At 43.5% G+C, this 17,691-nt stretch overlaps 1 protein-coding gene across 1 annotated transcript; it reads left to right on the top strand.

Annotated features, from left to right (window-relative positions):
• Positions 1 to 8,361: 8,361 nt before the first annotated feature.
• Positions 8,362 to 17,376, top strand: RPP40 (ribonuclease P/MRP subunit p40). The gene is made up of 8 exons (XM_008692846.2): positions 8,362 to 8,541; positions 10,094 to 10,238; positions 12,203 to 12,271; positions 12,862 to 12,957; positions 13,713 to 13,838; positions 15,538 to 15,736; positions 15,870 to 16,004; positions 17,157 to 17,376. Exons 1-8 carry the CDS (start codon positions 8,419 to 8,421, stop codon positions 17,353 to 17,355), a joined length of 1,092 nt encoding a protein of 363 aa, XP_008691068.2. The 5' UTR covers positions 8,362 to 8,418; the 3' UTR covers positions 17,356 to 17,376.
• The last annotated feature ends 315 nt before the right edge of the window (positions 17,377 to 17,691 follow it).

The raw sequence follows: 17,691 nt of genomic DNA, 5'->3' as shown, positions 1-17,691 counted from the left end.
TCCATTTTACATTAGATCTCCTTCTTCCGGGGTGACTAAGGAATAAGACTGAAATGAAGTTTGAAGCTCTCACAAACCAAAGGATTTTTCTTTCTGTGGCTTTACCAGCATTTTCGGTTTCTAATATCAGAGATAGCAATTGCAGGCCACAGCTGGGAAAAAGAACATAATGAATTGAGTCTAGAATCACACCGCAGCTAATTTTCACAGGCATGTGCATTACCTAAAAGGGACATCACTTCCAACAATTCCAGTACATTCCCAAGGCGTAGTCCACACCGAGCATTAGCCTGTGACAGTCCTCAGTGCCATCACTGGTATGGAAGTGGGCCTGTGCCCCGCATCCTGACAGGGCTGGGATGCTGTGAAGAGAGATAATCTTCACAAAAACAGTAAATGATAACGTTCTCTAGCGAAAGCAAGCATGACGCTCCTTAGTTGATGCAAGGCCACTTTCTTCTTTCTTTTCCAATAAACAACATTTTCACGGAGAGAAGCCCAGCCTCCACGCAAATGCTTCCGTGGCTACTTGGGGATATGACTGAATTCAAGAAGAATAAAGGAGATGACAACCACATTTTAATTGTAAACAGATGTGTCACCGAAAAACTTTCAGATCCATAAATCCATGTAGACGTTACTCATCACAGTACTGGGAGAGGCGGGCAATGATAAAGCACGGGCCACTTATTATGTACCCCCTTTGTAAATTTCTCAAGTGCCTACGTGCAGATACTCTATGAGAAAAAACAATTCCCATTGACATCAATGTGAACATTCAATATTATAAAATTAGTTTTTTTCATTTTTTCATTTTGTTAACTTTAAAGCCAAAGATATATAGTCCTACACCTAACATATTGCATTTTTGTAAAAACTCTGAATGTGAAAAGCTTCCTTTCTTCAATTACTAACAATAATTGCAAAATTGCCCATTCTATGAAGAATACTCTTCCAGAAACTGTGGGGAGAGGAAAAAGAAATAACCAATATTGTGCCCATGACCTGCCAAGTCCCTCAAAGCTGGGGCAGGGAGATAGTCTCTCTGGGGCTTAGCAGGGTGTCTGGCAAACAGCAGGAGCTTAATGAAGAGCTTGCTGATTGGATAAATGAATACTTCCAATGCGCATGGAGACCAAATACAGGTAATTTCCACACCTGGTGCCGTGGACGGACAACCGGAAACACACTGAGGCCACCTGTATACCCACTCTTCCTTTAGCCACACGGGGCTCCCCAGCCCCAGGGCGATGCCTCCAGCTGTGGGATTTCTCTCACCCAAAGTTCTTACCTCATCACCATCTCCCTCCCCTCAGTCTGTCCCAGATGTCCTGCCACCTTTTATTCTGCCTTCCTCTGCTCAGAGCTCTTCCTTCTGCTTGGAGTTCTCCGCCCCGTCTCCTGTACCTCGTCCCGCAGTTCGTGTCTGCTTTTCCTCCTGGAGGAACTCTTCTAGCGCTCCTGGCCTCATTCGCAGTCACTTGGGAATCAAACATTCACCCCCCAGCGTAGTATTCCGCAGATGTGGAGAAAAAGGAAGTCACGTTCTAGAACGAGAACCAATGCCCTCCACTTCTGGAGATCCCGGGAAGTAGTTTAAGAGTCTCTAGAATCTGCAGAGAAATCTTCATCGTCCTTATTTCTTTCTAATTCAGTTATTTTTCTCCAAGCACCAGCATTCAAGACAATTTTTTAGTGTGCCAGCCATCGCAAGGGATGAAATAAAGACCCACCCCTGCTGTACCGTGGACGAACCTTGGGGACATTATGCTGAGTGGAAGAAGCCAGCGCAGGAGTCCAAATATTATAGGATTCCATTTGTATGAACTGCCCAGAAAAGACAAATTGAGAGAGACGGCAAGAAGATGAATGGATGCATAGGTCCAGGGAAGGCACATGGGAAGGTAGCAGAGTGACAGCTACAGGGAGTTTCTTAAGAATTTTATTTATTTATTTAGATTTTATTTATTTATTTGTCAGACAGAGAGAGAGCACACAAGCACACGGAACTGCCGGCAGAGGGAGAGGGAGAAGCAGGCTCCCTGCTGAGCAGGGAGCCCAACTCCGGGCTGGATCCCAGGACCCTGGGATCATGACCTGAGCTGAAGACAGAGCTTAACCGACTGAGCCACCCAGGTGCCCCAGGGAGTTTCTTTCTGACGTGATGAAAAGGATCCAAAATTGACTGGTGTCAGTTACACACATCTGTGCATAGACTAAAAACCACTAAATTATACACTTTGAACGAATTATACAGTACCTGAATTTTATCTCAAGAAAGCAGTTTAAAATTTTTACAAATCATGAAGTATTTTACACATACATTATATAGTGTACAAATAAACATTCTTTATGTGTCCCCTGCTGAATAAAATTCTACCCCTACCTTTGACGCCCTCTGCATGGCCATTCCCAAATACAACTCTTTGCCTCCCCTCCTGGTCATTCATCCGAAATTTAAAAAAATTATTCCACTTTCATTATAGTTTTGCTACATATGCATCTCTAAGTAGTATATTGTTTAGCTTTGCAAGTTTCTAGACTTTCTACCGATGTATGTGCCAAATATACTTCTGTCACTTCTGTTTCTCTTTCCACATCGTATTCTTTTTTTTTAAAGATTTTATTTATTCATTCAACAGAGAGAGAGACAGCCAGCGAGAGAGGGAACACAAGCAGGGGGAGTGGGAGAGGAAGAAGCAGGCTCCCAGCGGAGGAACCCGATGTGGGGCTTGATGCCAGAACGCCGGGATCGCGCCCTGAGCCGAAGGCAGACACTTAAGGACTGAGCCACCCAGGCACCCCTCCACATTGTATTTTTTGAGAGCCTTTCATATTTTAAAGTTTCTTATTCAATTCTATGCATTGTTTACTAATTAGCCTCTAAGTTGAAGATACTAAAACTTGCCTCAGAGAGGATTCTTGTGAGATAATTAATATAAAGTGCTTGGAGTAGTGCCTGATTCATTATAGGTGCTCAATATTGTGTATGTAATATATATAATATTATTACATAATTATTGATAATTATATATAAAATTACAGTGATTGCTCCTTTCTCCGTTAATGTATATTATTTCATCAACTGCATTATGCATTAGTAGTTTTCACACGATAGTAAAATCCGAGGTCCAGAGAAATCGGGCCTCATTCTAGATATCTGAAGTCTCTGGATAGCTAAGATTTACATCTTTTACATACCAATTTACTTCTAAACATATGTTTTTTCACTTTAAACAAAATAAAAGAATGAGCTTTATAAAAAAATGTCAACCATTTCCAAATTCTCTTCCAAAATTGTTATTTGAACATATGTGACAGAGCTTTAGTCAGACGGTGTGACTGTTTTGTGTTCTTTTTTCCCCAGCTTTATTGAGATATAATTGACATATAACGTTGTGTTCTGTTTTTAAAATACTCCTTCATTTGTACACCTGGACACAGTCCACATAGTCGCCATTGTGAATGCGTGCGTGTGCTCCACCAATTCCCAACCAGTCAGAGGGAGAGGACAGGAAGCAGTCTGGCTCTGAGCCCCGCGAGAACGCCAAGGATTCAAGTCCTTGCTTGGGGGGGATCACATACCCTTCTTGGGGGCCACTGATGATTTCCACTGCAGCCGATGGATCCAGTTCCCAGGCTGCCTACCGTCAGAGGGTAGTTTTGATCTTGTACGCCAACACCCGTCCGTTGGGGGCAGCCGCCTGGAGCCCTGGGCTGGAAAGGACTGTGAGGTCAAGTTTAGGCTTGGCAGGAGGGAGGCCTCTGATTTATTACCGATGTCTTCAATAGCTACAGGTCCCAGCATCACCTTCTCTGCTGCTCCCACCTGTAATAGGATGATGTTAACTGATTTCAGGTTAGCACTGCACTCCGATGAACATACCCAGGAGCTTCAGAGTTGGAGAGTTCTCTCCTCTCACCAATATAGATCCAACATATTTGCATGTACCGTTGACTAATATGGGGTTTGAAGTGTGTGGGTCGGATTTTTTACAGTACAGTACTGTAAATGTACTCTCCTTCATTATTTTAACATTTTTTTCTCTAGTTTCCTTTATCGTAAGAATACAGTATAAAATACACATACACAAAATATGTGTTAATTTATTGTTTATGTTATCAGTAAGGCTTCCAGTCAACAGTAGGCTATTAGTAATTAAGTTTGGAGGGGGGAGTCAAAAGTTAGATGTGGATTTCTGACTGCACAGGGCAGGGGAGTGTCAGCATCCTAATTTCCACGTTGTTCAAGGGCCAACTGTATATTTATAGGTACTGTATTTGTGTTTTGAATTTGAACACTGACCCAGACATTAATTTATGTAATATTCTAACATTTTCCCAGAGTTGAGCATACTTAAAATTGTTTCTGTACTTTTAATTTTATTGCATTGTAGCCCCAAAATATGATGATTAAAACTGTTGTCCTTTTAGATTTACTAAGCATATTTCTGTGTTGTCAGACTACAATCAAAGGTATTTTCACTTTTTTTTTGCAAGGCTGTTGGCTTGGCTTTCTAAAAAAATTCATTTTGCTACTATATTCTTTTGGGGGTATAGATACAAATCAGTTATGTTTTATTTCCTGTGCTTTTCTTTTCTTTTCTTTTCTTTCTGCCATTCCTGGCCCATCATCCTTAGACTTTTTCTATGTCTCAAATCCATGATCTAATACCTATTTGTCAATTAAGATTTCTTTTAGCTCTAGATACCAGAAGTTCAGACAAGTAATAGTATGAACAAGCAAGGGCAGGAAATGAGGGAGGCAGGGGCCACGTCATCTAAGCTTTTATTCTACTGCAATGAAAAGCCAGTCTAAAGCCAGGCAGGGTCTGAACCGGGGGTGGGTAGCATATATCAGGCCCACCTCAGAGATATCGTGGGTTTGATTCCAGCCAACTACAATAAAGTGAATACTCGATTAAGTGAGTCAAATACATTTCCTGGTTTGTCAGTGCATATAAAAGTTATGCTCAGGGGCTCCTGAGTGGCTCAGTCAGTTAAGCATCTGACTCTTGGTTTCAGCTCAGGTCATGATCTCAGGGTTGGGAGATCAAGCCCCGTGTTGGGCTCCATGCTCAGTGTGGAGTCTGCTTGAGATTCTTTCCCCCTCTCTCTCCTTCCCCCTCTACTCTTCCCCCTACTCACTTGCTCCTCTCTCTCACATAAATAAAATTAAAAAAAAAAGTTATGCTTACACTATACTGTAATCTATTAAGTGTGTAATAGCATTATGTCTAAAAAAGAATATACCTGGATTAAAAATTATTGCCAAAAAATGCTAACCATCATTTGAGCTTTCAGAGTTGTGATCACTGATCACAGATCACCATAACAAATATAATGAAAAAGTTAGAAATATTCTAAAAATTACCAAAATAGGACACAGTTACACGAAGCAAGCAGATGCTGTTGGAAAAACAGCACCAACAGGCTTCCTCAACATAGGGTTGCAACAAAACTTCAATCTATTAAAAACACAATACCTGCAAAGCAGGTAAAGTGAAGTGCAATACAATGAGCTGTCTGTATCTATTTTTCATGTTTTTGAGAAATCAGCCTGGATGCTGAGTGGAGAACAGACTGCAGGAGGGCAAGACAGGAAGCAGGGAGGTGGTTAGGAGCCTGTGTCTGGCAGCAGACTGACAGGGGAAGGTGGCTGAAACTGGTTGTAGAAATGGAGACAGAAGAGGCCGTAACCAGGATGCCTGTTGCAGGCACAGCCAACAAGCCACAGACTTGCAGTGGGATGGCACAGAGGGTGAGAAAGGAAGAAGAGTCAGGAGTGATGCCTGGTGCCCATCCTCCCTACCCCAGGGCTGAGGACCCAGGCCTGGTGGTTCTCAGCAGATAGATGGTACTGAAAGCTGTGAGACCATGAAGGATCACTCCAAGAAGAGAGGGCAGGGGTGGGGGGGTGGGGAGTAAGGATCACTGGAGATCTAAAGGAGGAGGAGCAGGAGGAAGATAGAGTCAGGTGGGAGGGAGTCCAGGAGCAGGGACGTTCTCAAAACTGCAGAGCTAAGTGTTTTAAGGAGTGTTTTCACATGTCCCCAGGGATTTGTTCTAACAGGTATGGCAAGCATGCACAGAAATGGCTGTCCTAAATGACAAGTTTTTACTCACAGTTCCCTAGAATCACAGGAATGACAGGCCATGCAGAGCCACCACTGCAAGCCAAACACGCCTAGGTGGGTCAGGAGGCAGGGGGAGTGAGGGGAAAGCATCTGTCAGAGCTTTTATTATGAGAAGGAATGGGTGAGGCAGGGTACACAGACTACGCAGGTTTAGGATTGGCAGGTTTGAAGAGTTTCCATGGGTGCTGGAATATAGGGACTGTCCCCAGTTATCTAGAACCTGCCCCTGGGGTTATTAGGGCAGGAGAACAGGAGCCTGGAGCGTAACAGTTTACAGAAGAGGTGTTTCAGGGTGTCAACTCCAGATTAGTAGGTTTACAAATGAAAGGCATGCTCATTGCACAAGTTATTTGCTATCTTTAGGAATTAGCTGACCCCGGAAGGGGCAGTCCCACCCTGGTCAGTGAGGGCCCCGATGCCAAACCATCAGAGAATTAGAATACAGAAAATAAGAAAATATAGTTAATACAAAAAAGAAGAAGTGCTCATCTGTATCAAGTGCATCTAAAACACTGAGATAAGAACAGAAACTTGGCCTTGAATTTGGCAAAATGGAAATCATCAGTGACCTTGATAAAAGCCAAGTCAGTGAAGTAGTGTGGAGGAAAGCTAGAATGGAATGGGGTCAGGAGAGAACGTGCGGAGAGGAGGCTCTAATCAAGCAGAGAAATACAGTGGGGAGAATGCAGAGGAATTCAGGGTCAAACGAGGTGTTCTGCTTAATGCACAACATTAAGGCACGTGTGTATACTGATAGACATGACCCAGCAGGCAGGGAGAAATGAATGAATGATTACAGACAGAACTCCAGAACAACATGGAGGTAGGCTGAAAGGTCTTCAGTCCCAAATTTACTGCAAGTTACAGCTTAAGTCTTATAATAAACGAGATTTTTGCCCTCTATTTCATAATACAGGGACACCCCATGCCAGAACATATCCTCAAGTACTGTTTTCCCTTGAAGAACACCTGAGTTATGAATACCCAAACTGCATAGTGGCTGTTCATCTGTATATTTTCCGCTGATATAATTTATATTGAGTTTCCAAAACTTAATAAAACATTTTTTAAAAAAGATTTTATTTATGTATTTGAGAGAGAGAGAGAGCAAGCATAAGTGAGTGGAGGGGCAGAGGGAGAAGCAAGCTCCTTGCTGGGCAGGGAGCCCGACGTGGGACTCGATCCCAGGACCCTGGGATCATGACCTGAGCTGAAGGCAGATGCTTAACCGACTGAGCCACCCAGGAGCCCCTTTAATAAAACATTTTAAGCTAAATGGCTTGCAAGAAAACCTTCACATTGGTTCCAAATACAACTGGTAGATACAACATCACACCACTTTGCAAATTTTGGAGTATCAGCAAAGGTGTACACATCTCCTCATGGTCTAAGAGAGGCCACTGCTGCTTCAATGTGAGGTAACCAAGAAGTAATGTTTTAAGCATTTTATATCCTAATATGACAGTTGTGACGTATCTAGGTGCCATACTGTGCACCTTTTCTTATAACTTTTCCTGTTTAAAATAATGGGAAATATGTTTTTTTTAGTTCTCAGAGACAGGCTGACATTTCAGGCACAGGTTTACTGACATTAACTGGCAGAAGACTTTCCAGCCTTGTCTCGGTTTAAAATTTTTAAGTATTTACCTTGTAAATTACTTAACTTCGGTTGTTCCAAATCTTATAGTAAAATCGATGGTCCAAAGTTGTACCACGTGTGCTGTTTTGCCTCCTTTCTGCACAGAATTGGGGCTGTGCATACTCCAGTTTGAGAAGCATGTACTAATGCAGCAGCTGATCAGAAGAGTTATGGAAAAATGAATTCTCGTTGCAACCCCCAACAACCATTCAGATGGGATTTTTAAGAAGGGATCTTAAAGTGGTTCCGAAGGAGTCGTATTTGTAGGGAAGGCAACAGAAACTGTGTATTCTCTTCCTGCACATAGTTCCTTAACCTTTTGGGAAGGACCAGAAGGAGAATTTATGGCAAGAGACAGCAGCAAGGGACGGATGGAGGGCAAGACGAGAAAGATGGGTTTGAAAAGACAAGTTCCAGGTTTCCAGGTATTTCCATTTTAGGTAATGAATTTGCGGTTTGAAGTACCCATGGCAAGCTTCTGCAAAGGTTTCTAAACCGAGGCCAGCTCTCACCCCCACTCCCACACGGAGCCCGGGCCACCTCAACCTAATCAGCGCGGCCGCACTGCGCATGCCTGCAGGGCGGGGCGAGGAGGAGGGGCGGGGCTCGCCGAGCTCGCCCAGGGCCGGAGCCAGGGAGAGCATGGCTACCCTGCGCCGGCTGCGAGAGGTTCCCCGGCACTTGCTGGTCTGCGAGAAATCCAACTTCGGTCATGACAAGTCCCGCCACCGGCATCTTGTGGAGACGCACTATCACAACTACAGGGTGAGTTCGGCCGCCGTGGGCCTCTCAGGCATTGCTTCACCCCTGGGAGCTGGAGAGCTTTGGGGAAAGTCGCTTTCGACTGAGTGACGGGCCCGCCCTCAACGCGCGGAGGGGCGGGGCTCCTCGCCAGGCATGTTGGGAATTGTAATCTCTTCACTGCTCTGACTTGCTCGCTTGCGGAGCTGCAGGACTACAACTCCCAGGATGCGCCGGGGACAGGGTAGTGTCCTCTCCTCTCGAGGGGAGGGGCTGGGCGGCGTGTCCCCGGCGGATTCCAAAGCGCCGCTGGCTACTTTGTGGTACCGCCCCTGGTGGAGTGCTTTCCCGGGAGGGACGTGAGAGTGGGGGCCGAACCTGGGGAGTTAAAGAGCGAGGGATGGGTGCGGTGTGGAGCCTCGGGTCGGCGGAAAATCGGGACCGGACCCGGTTCCCCTCCCCACTTCTTGATTCTTTCTCCCATCTCGTGGGAGCGTCTTGCCGAGTCCAGACCCAAGAAGCACGTGCTTTTCTAAACTATTTAGGGGTGCTAGGTTTAGATCTGAGAAAATTTCCACTTTGCCCGTTGTCTTATGTGGTCTCCAGCCAAAGCGCGCCAGTTCGGCAGCTTTGTGTAGAAAGCTTGGGAGCACAACTCAAGAGCTTTACAGGGGTGTTAACATCGGCTGTTGCTTCGTGAAAATGTCATCGTCGTGGGGGCGCTTTGTGTAAGTTGAGGCAGCAGTGAGGTGAATCTAGCATCTGGCGAGAGAAGAGGAGAATAACCCAAATGCCAGTCAAGTGTCCAGTGGCTCGGTTTCACCAACTCATTTAAGTGGGGAGGTCTCCAAAAACTCAACCTGAAAATAGTTTAAGCTTTTTACACTTTAAATTCATCAGCCTCATCTCCACCCAGGCCTGACTGGCATGGCAGTTTCTCAGAGACACAGCTGGTGACGCAGGTCCCTCAGGAATAGACTGGTGTATGAGCTTTGGGAGAGTGCTTTTCAAGGTGGGGAGCACTTGGGTAACATTTGAAACCCTTTAGGTTTAACATCTCTGCTTTAGATGGAAAGCTCATCGCAGGCAGCAATCGGGTGTGTATCTTATCTTGCCCAGGCTGATCTGTAGAATTTTTCTGTCCAGAAAATAGGAACAGCCTGACCACTTCTGCTTCCATGGGGCCTCTTAATGATTGATGTCCCTAATTTCCTTATGCCCTAAGGGACAGTCCCTTTGATTCCAGCCTGGTACCGGGTTAAACAAATCAAGGGATATTCCATTGTACCATGTTTCCTTAAAAATTAATTAGAGCAGTGGACAGGATATAAAACATACTGTTTATTTGCAGAAGCTTTCCATTAAAATTTTTTTTGCTCCTTTAGCTTTCCTATAATGTTTGAATACAGAAATGAAAAACATGAATTGTCAAATTTCTCTTCCTGAGACTGGTAAATTACGAGTTTTATAGAAACCAGTGGGGGAATAGTTAGCAGCTTTCATATGTTATAGCATCCTTAACAAGTTGGGGCTGATCTACATGAAAATAAGACTTTTATGTTACACATCCCAATAGGTTTCATTTCTGATTCCTGAATGTGGGATACTATCAAAAGAACTGAAAAACCTAGTCATGGAAACTGGACCCTATTACTCTGTGAAGAACTTACCTCTTCATGAGTTAATTACACACGAATTCATCAACACCTTTGTGAAGAAAGGTAAGAAAAACCTTGTGTCTGTGAAGGTGGCAAGATGAGGAAGTATAGTTAGACCACATCACGGTACTAGGGCTCTTCTCTTGTCTTCAGTAGGGCTCCACAGAGATAGTCTTCGTGGTCAAGTGCATGCATCACTCCGCCTTTCTCAGTAGCCTCACCCTACTTTTTCTCATGCTCTCTTTAGGTGGTGGTTTCTTCTTCTTTTTTTTTTTTTTAAAGAACTGTGGTGTTTTGTTTTGTTTTTAAAGATTTTATTTATTTATTCGACAGAGATAGAGACAGCCAGCGAGAGAGGGAACACAAGCAGGGGGAGTGGGAGAGGAAGAAGCAGGCTCACAATGGAGGAGCCTCATGTGGGGTTCGATCCCATAACGCCGGGATCACGCCTTGAGCTGAAGGCAGACGCTTAACCGCTGCGCCACCCAGGCACCCCTAGGTGGTGGTTTCTGATACACTTGTCCACTAGCGTGGCATGGGGATGTTGTAACATGAAAGTATCCCTCATCATAAACCAAGGATTCAGGGAGAGGAGAGAGTCTTGGGATCTGCATGTTTGGATACACTGCTGTTGGGAGCGTGGCCGCAAAGACCACTATGTTCCCAGCAGTCTCCACTCAGCTGTCTCAAAAGGTTCATCTCCTGATGCCACCATAGCAGCTGTTCACCAGGCAGTGTGCTCATTATGGTTCAGTGTCTTCTGCTCAGAGTTTGTGGCTCCGACCCTCTCTGCTCACCCCATTTCCATTCGTATCTGCCGGGTTGGTTGCTTTGTTCCCCTTGTTTCCTAGGAAGCACTTGTTTGAAACTGTATTTCCGACTGTCTTTAGGGATTCCCCTCTCCCTATGTAAGTCACTGTACTTAGAAGTAAGCAAGCCCCTTTCCTCGCTGGAGGCTCCATGTTTGTCTTCTACAGGGAGCTGGGAAGAATCTAGTACTCGCAGTTCCTCTCATTCGGGTGCTGCTGGCCCTGCTTGCAAAGCTGGCAGTGTTGTCTTTGGTCCTTTCATCTATTTTGAAGTTTGGTGCTACTTTGTTAATAACGTGGCCACTGGCTGTAACGGGCACTTTTACATATCTTAACCAGTTGAACTCTTGCAACAGCTCTGTGAGGCCGATGATCCCCATTTTACAGGTGGGGAAAACTGAGGTTCACAGAGACTGAGTGGCTTTCCTAACCTCACACAAGGTCCTTGCAATTTTGAATCTTTACTGGAACTCTTGTCTCAGGGGTGTGCACTTACCTAGAATTCTACTTTGTGCCTCTCTGCCAGCATCCCCAGAGGTGCATACTACACCCTGAGTCCGCTTTCCGCTTGTTGGTAGGCACAAAGAGGCCCCGGGTGGGGGCGTGAACTAGCTCTAGTGTGGCCTCTGTGTCCTCCAGCTCACCCTTGGCCAGTTTTAGGGTTTTTTTTTTTTTAAAGATTTTACTTATTGGGGTGCCTGAGTGGCTCAGTCGTTAGACATCCGCCTTCGGCTCAGGTCATGATCTCAGGGTCCTAGGATCGAGCCCCTGGTCTGGCTCTCTGCTCCGCAGGAAGCCTGCTTCTCCCTCTCCCTCTGCCACTTCCCCTGCTTGTGTTCCCTCTCTTACTGTCTCTCTCTCTGTCAAATAAATAAAATCTTTAAAAAAAAAAAAGATTTTATTTATTCATTTGAGGCAGTGAGAGAGCATGAGCAGGGGGAGGGGCAATGGGAGGAGGAGACTCCCCACTGAGCCAGGGGCCCAATGTGGGGCTCGATCCCAGGACCGGAATAGCATGACCTGAGCCGAAGGCAGAAACTTAACCATCTGAGTCACCCAGGAGCCCCAGGTTTTAGGTGTATTGAGGGAGCTGGAGCAGTGGGAGATATTGACCCTTACTCACCTGGGGGATATGTTATGTGAAGAGAATCCACTAACTCTTTGCAGTTGTGATTTTTTTTTTCCCCCTTAATTTCTCATCTGGGCTTTCTCTTACAGGTTCGTGCTATGCACTAACATACAATACAAATATCGATGAAGATAATACCGTCGCCCTACTGCCAAACGGTAACAACGCTCATTTGTTTCTTTCTTTAATTTTAAAAGAAATGGTGTAAGAAAAAAAAATATCAAATCTCCAGATTCATTCCCCTTCTTAGAGCGAACTGTTTTTAACAGGTTGGTTTTTATTTTTCTTGACATTTTCTATAAATTTATAAACACACATAAAGCTTGGTTTTTTTTTTTTTTTAACATAAATCACATTGTACGACGTTGTTTCTCAATTTTCTTTTTTCTCAGTATGTCGTAGACATCTTTCCATATCGGGGCATATAGTTCTGACTTAGTGTTTTTAATATTTTGAAGATATTCCAGTGAAGAGGTATACCATGATTTGTTTATTCCTTCTTTAATAGAAATTTAATAGAAATTTCTGTTTTCACTGTCATAAATAATATCCTTGTATGTGTAATATATTAAAGTATCCTTTTACATAAACAAGATATATGTATAAATAATATCCTTGTATCATAAAGAAGATCCTTGTATGCACTTTATTACCCTCATATCTAACTGCTCAATTTGGCTGTGCTTTCTTTCAGTCAGAGAACGTCATATTTTTAACATCTCTTTTATGGGAATTATTTAATTTATAGGGAAATTAATTTTATCACTGGATAAAGATACTTATGAAGAAACTGGCCTTCAGGGTCGTCCATCTCAATATTCTGGCAGAAAAATCATGAAATTTAGTAAGTATTATGCTTAAGTAATACTTAAGTATTAAGTATTAATACTTTAACTTAACTAATACTTAAACTTTAATCAGTTTCTAACAAGTTAGTAATCTTCCTGTAGCAATTTAAGTGTGAATGTTTGCCGCTGTTTTCTTTGCTCAGAAGGAGCATGGCTTTTTCTTGTCTTTAAAACTTCTAACCTATAGGGCTCTAGGTTGAGCTTCGGAGAGACTAAGATTGCTGTTCTGTTTTCTCTTTGGCTGTGGGCTGCATCTTATAAGGATCGCAGAATTGGAATGGTCCACTAAATATATATGTTTTGGGTCGAAAATTCAAAGTAATGAACCCAAGATAAGAGTCTACAGCTTGTTTTTAATAAAGAATTTCCTTTACTGTCACCAAGTTTTTATGATTACTAGTAGAGATAACCCCGTGGAGATACGGTTCTGCCGATAGTGTCCGGCTTGAACATGAGTGATTGAGGCTGTCAACATCCATAAGTCGATTAGGATTGACCTCCCAAACCTCTGCCCTTGGCCTTTGACCTCGGGAAAGTATGACTTTAAAACATCTGTTGTTACTATCAATGCTAGAAATACCCATGAAAAGCAGAGTTTTGATTTGGTAAACCAAAGGAGCGCAAGAAGAACAAAAGAATTTTTGCTAGTCTTAAAATTTCCCAAAATTCTAATGCTTTTTAATATAGCACTTTTTCCACAGTGTAGGCTGTGTATATACGAATGAACTGTTTATTCCTCTTTCCATTTAAGTTGTTTCCATTGATTTGATGGATTTATCCTTTAACCTGAATTCTAAGAAGTATGAAAGAGTATGTTGGTCCTTCAAAGAGAAGAAGCCATTGGAATTTGATTTTCTTTTGGCCTGGCATCATACAGGTATGGAAAATATGTAACCTTACAGTGCTTTGGAAATCTAATCGTTAATTAAAGGGGAGGAATGGAGGATTAAATTGTGATTCATCCCTATGGTCTCGGGTACTGTGTACACGTGTGCGTAAACATTATTCGGGAAGCTGCTTCGGGCCCCCAGCCAGCCCCAGGAGCCATAATTCAGGATGACCTAGGCACGCAGCCGTCTGCCTCCCTCTCAGGTTATGTGTCTATCCAGAGATCTTGGAGTGGCTTCAGCACAGCTGTCCTTTATCTGTTTCTCCCCTCCCTTCTACACCTTACCTCAAACAGCCTTCGCAGTATGTTTTAAAATAACACAAATTATAAACACAAACTGTGGGTTATTTCAGGGTCAAAATCAAGCATACTATTAAATGTCGAGTGGAATTTATTGTAACTTGGAATCGATTAGAACATGAAATTTCGTGGGGTGTTTGGTCGCCAAACGTGTTGGTGTGCTGACAACTGCCATGCCCCTTTTAGAGTGTATCTTTGGTCCATCACAAGATTGTAATGAGTCAGATCATCACAGTTATGATGGTGTCGTACTCGTTTTTGGAGGACAGGGAGGCACATAGGTCCATTTTGGAAATATGTCTGTCCATTTGCTCTTCGTGGGACGTTCCTGGTTGCTGGATGCTCCAGGCAGCTTGTAGGAGTCCTCAGTCTGTCATGCTTCAGTGCTTCTCCTCCTTAGGGTAGAGATACAGGAGGGCAGACAGACTGCCGGACGTTTCAGTTGCATGAAGTCCTCATTGAGGGCCATGTGTGCATTGGGTTCTCTGTGGAGACCTCTGTGTTCCTAAGGCTCCTAATTATTCTAAGGGCTTGTGAGGAACTGGGGAAAGTCCGAGATTTTCCCCCACTTGTAAGCTAAGTCATTAGCCTTCACAATCTCATGGATGCTGGCAGAAGACACAAGACTTGGAATTTAATTACTCAAATTAATCGCCGTGGCCACAGTCTCCACTCACACTAGTGCACTACGTCCCACTACTTACGGGGTGACACTCGGTGGGCCAGGGGATACCACACATGCCGTGGGCTGCGTTGCAGGAGAGGAATCCCGAGCTGCATGAACTCCAGCCTTTTATCTTGGCCAGTAAGCCTGCTGGCTTTTGCTGTGGAGGGGGCAGCAGATTATTTCTATTACACTGGACATGAAGCAAGCCTGCCTTTTGCTCCCAAGGGGGCACTATTTCTGTCCTCCAAGGCTGTTGGAAGATCCTTGAAGATATGTTAGATCTTACTGGGTTTTTTAAGACAAACAGAAATGAGTTTCTGCCATCATTCAGTTCCTCTTGTGTTTCCTTCACAGAGATTTTGCAAATAAACTCCTCTCTCTGTACAGTTCACTAATTTTATTTATCCACAAATAGCGCTTTTTTTGTTCAGTAAGTCAAAATTTTCTTATTAGAGCAAATGCTGAGACTAATACGGGGTTGAATCTGAAAGGATTATGCTTTTCCAGGAAAAGGGAAAGGAAATGAATGTTTACAGGACTTTGGCACAAGGAGCCATAAGCAACTTAGATGATTTTAATTTCAATACAGCTTTGCACAACTCCCTTCTGCGTTACTTAATCTCACCTGCTCCCTGGACTCTCATGTGGGAAAGGGGCGGTGGCAGGGATTCACTGAACTTGCTTTCAGGATTCACATGACCTTGTATGGTGTGTTTTAAGGTGCAGAAGAATCAACGATGATGTCATACTTTTCCAATTACCGAATTCAGGAGCATCAGCCAAAAATAGCGCTGAGCACAGTGCCGGAGCTGCAGTGCCCGGTGCTGCGGAGCAGCGCGCTCCGGGGGGAGCCAGAGGCGGCCTGCAGCGCCCCCGAGCTTCTGGACTGGCTGGGCGCCGTCTTCAGCCACGCTGAACTGTGCGTAGCAGCTCCTGGGCTATGGGCTCGGGCTCGGGCTGGCTTCTTGTGCTTCGTGGGGGTTTTTACTCTGAAAGTGAATCATGCAGGAGATGTAAATGTGTTTTCTTTCTTTTTTTCGTGTGTGTGACAGAAATAATGAGCCTCATAACTTCATATCAGCTTATTGCTGTCCTCAGCCAAGCACAGTGGTGGCCAAAGCTTACTTGTGTACAATCACTGGTTTCATACTTCCGGAGAAGATCTGTCTCCTCTTGGAACAGCTATGGTGAGAACGCTTTTTGCCTTTTATATCTTGCTTGTCCGTGCCCAAAGGACGTTTTAGGGGCAGTGCTACTGTCCCAAGTCGCAGTGTTCTCTCACACACGTTTCCCCTTTTTTCCTTGCTTGGGCTCACAGTGCGGTAACATTATCATCTTAAGTGACGTAATTATCCTTGGTGATGGGAAAATTGTATTGCCAAATACTTGTCCTTACTAAAAGACAAAGAGCAGAGTTTAAGCTTCTTGAAAACAAACCATTTTTCTTGTCATGCTCTGGAAGTTATAATATCACTTAAGAAAACAGCAGTACTCTATGGAACACATTTTGAACTGTTTTAAATGTTAGAGTTCTGCAGATGTTTTATTTTGAAAACAAGTTGACCATTTTTGAATCCAAATCATGTCCAAGATCTGTTCCAGCCTTAACATCCTGTGAAGCGCTGGGCATCCTTAACATGCCAGGGCTTGGACAAGGCAGTATGGGGTTTGTATTTGAGAAGTACTCTATAAATAAAATGCTACATTGTATCTAATGCAGGAAACTCAGATCCCATATTGAAAAGACCATAAGGCAAACATAATGCCTTCTCAGTCTTCCCTTTTTTTTTTTTTTAAACCCATTGCTGGGCTTGAGATTAAGAGTTGGATGCTTAACCAGCCAAGCCACCCAGGCATCCATTAGTCTTCACTTTTTAAATGTCTAAGATTTAAATCTTGAGGGTTTTCTTTTTTAAGCCCAATACCCTTTTTCATGTATTAGTTTGGTACTTTCATTTTCCTCAATAAGAAGGTTGGATTTTTTGTTTAAATCCAATAAATTCTGCAGTGTTTCATTTAACAGAGACTGAACAGCACTGTTAAATGGAGGGAAACTTTGTGGTTTGGTTTTGGTTTCTTTTCTTTTTGATTCTTACATGATGTTCCACAGTAAGCATAGGAACTGCTGAAATTGGTTTTGTGCATTCTGTAATTAGTTAACATTTACTGAATACACCACATAGGATCAGGAATGTAATTTGCATCTCTTAATTCTTATAAATAAAAGCTAAGGTCTAAGCTTCATTGAAACATCAGAAGTACCACTTATCCTAAATAAGTAAAAAAATGTGGACATTCCTAGCCCTCCCTGTTTGTTAAGATTTATCTTTCTTTTTCAGTCGCTACTTTGATGAGCCCAAGTTAGCTCCTTGGGTTACGTTGTCAGTACAAGGCTTTGCAGACAGTCCTGTTTCGTGGAGAGAAAATGAACATGGTTTTCGAAAAGGAGGAGAACATTTATACAACTTCGTGATTTTTAATAATCAGGACTATTGGCTTCAGATGGCTGTTGGGGCGAATGATGACTGTCCACCGTAAAAAATACAAAACTTAAAATCATGTTTGTTTATGTTCGTGCTTTCTTCCAGATTTTGTTAATGGTAAAGGACTGTGTGTTCACTCAGGTTCGTCTGATGATGGCATTTCTTAGATCAGCATCCATTAGCATTCTGCTCTTGACTTAGGGCCCATGCTGTGAGTGTAGCTGGTACTGACATTCCCCTGGTCAGTGTCAATATAAGGACAGAGGTGTGGGTTACTACAAGGTAGAGTGGACTAGGATGACCAGGGAACAGGAGCTCTTGGACCGTTGGGTGAGATGTGTGCTGTTACTCAGGTGTATGTTTACAACTTGTTCACATAATAATAAAAAGA

Source organism: Ursus maritimus, unplaced genomic scaffold (assembly GCF_017311325.1).
Source record: "Ursus maritimus isolate PB19 unplaced genomic scaffold, ASM1731132v1 scaffold_30, whole genome shotgun sequence".
Classification (NCBI taxonomy): Eukaryota; Metazoa; Chordata; class Mammalia; order Carnivora; family Ursidae; genus Ursus; species Ursus maritimus.
Note: the sequence above shows the minus strand (reverse complement) of the source record. Positions and strands in the feature narration are given on the sequence as shown.

Bases quoted from the DNA above. Each gene is read 5' to 3' on its own strand.
- RPP40 (XM_008692846.2), top strand. From the start codon at position 8,419: ATGGCTACCCTGCGCCGGCTGCGAGAGGTTCCCCGGCACTTGCTGGTC. The intron at 8,542-10,093 runs GTGAGTTCGGCC...ACATCCCAATAG, and splicing joins CGCACTATCACAACTACAGG to GTTTCATTTCTGATTCCTGA. The intron at 15,737-15,869 runs GTGCGTAGCAGC...TGTGTGTGACAG, and splicing joins GTCTTCAGCCACGCTGAACT to AAATAATGAGCCTCATAACT.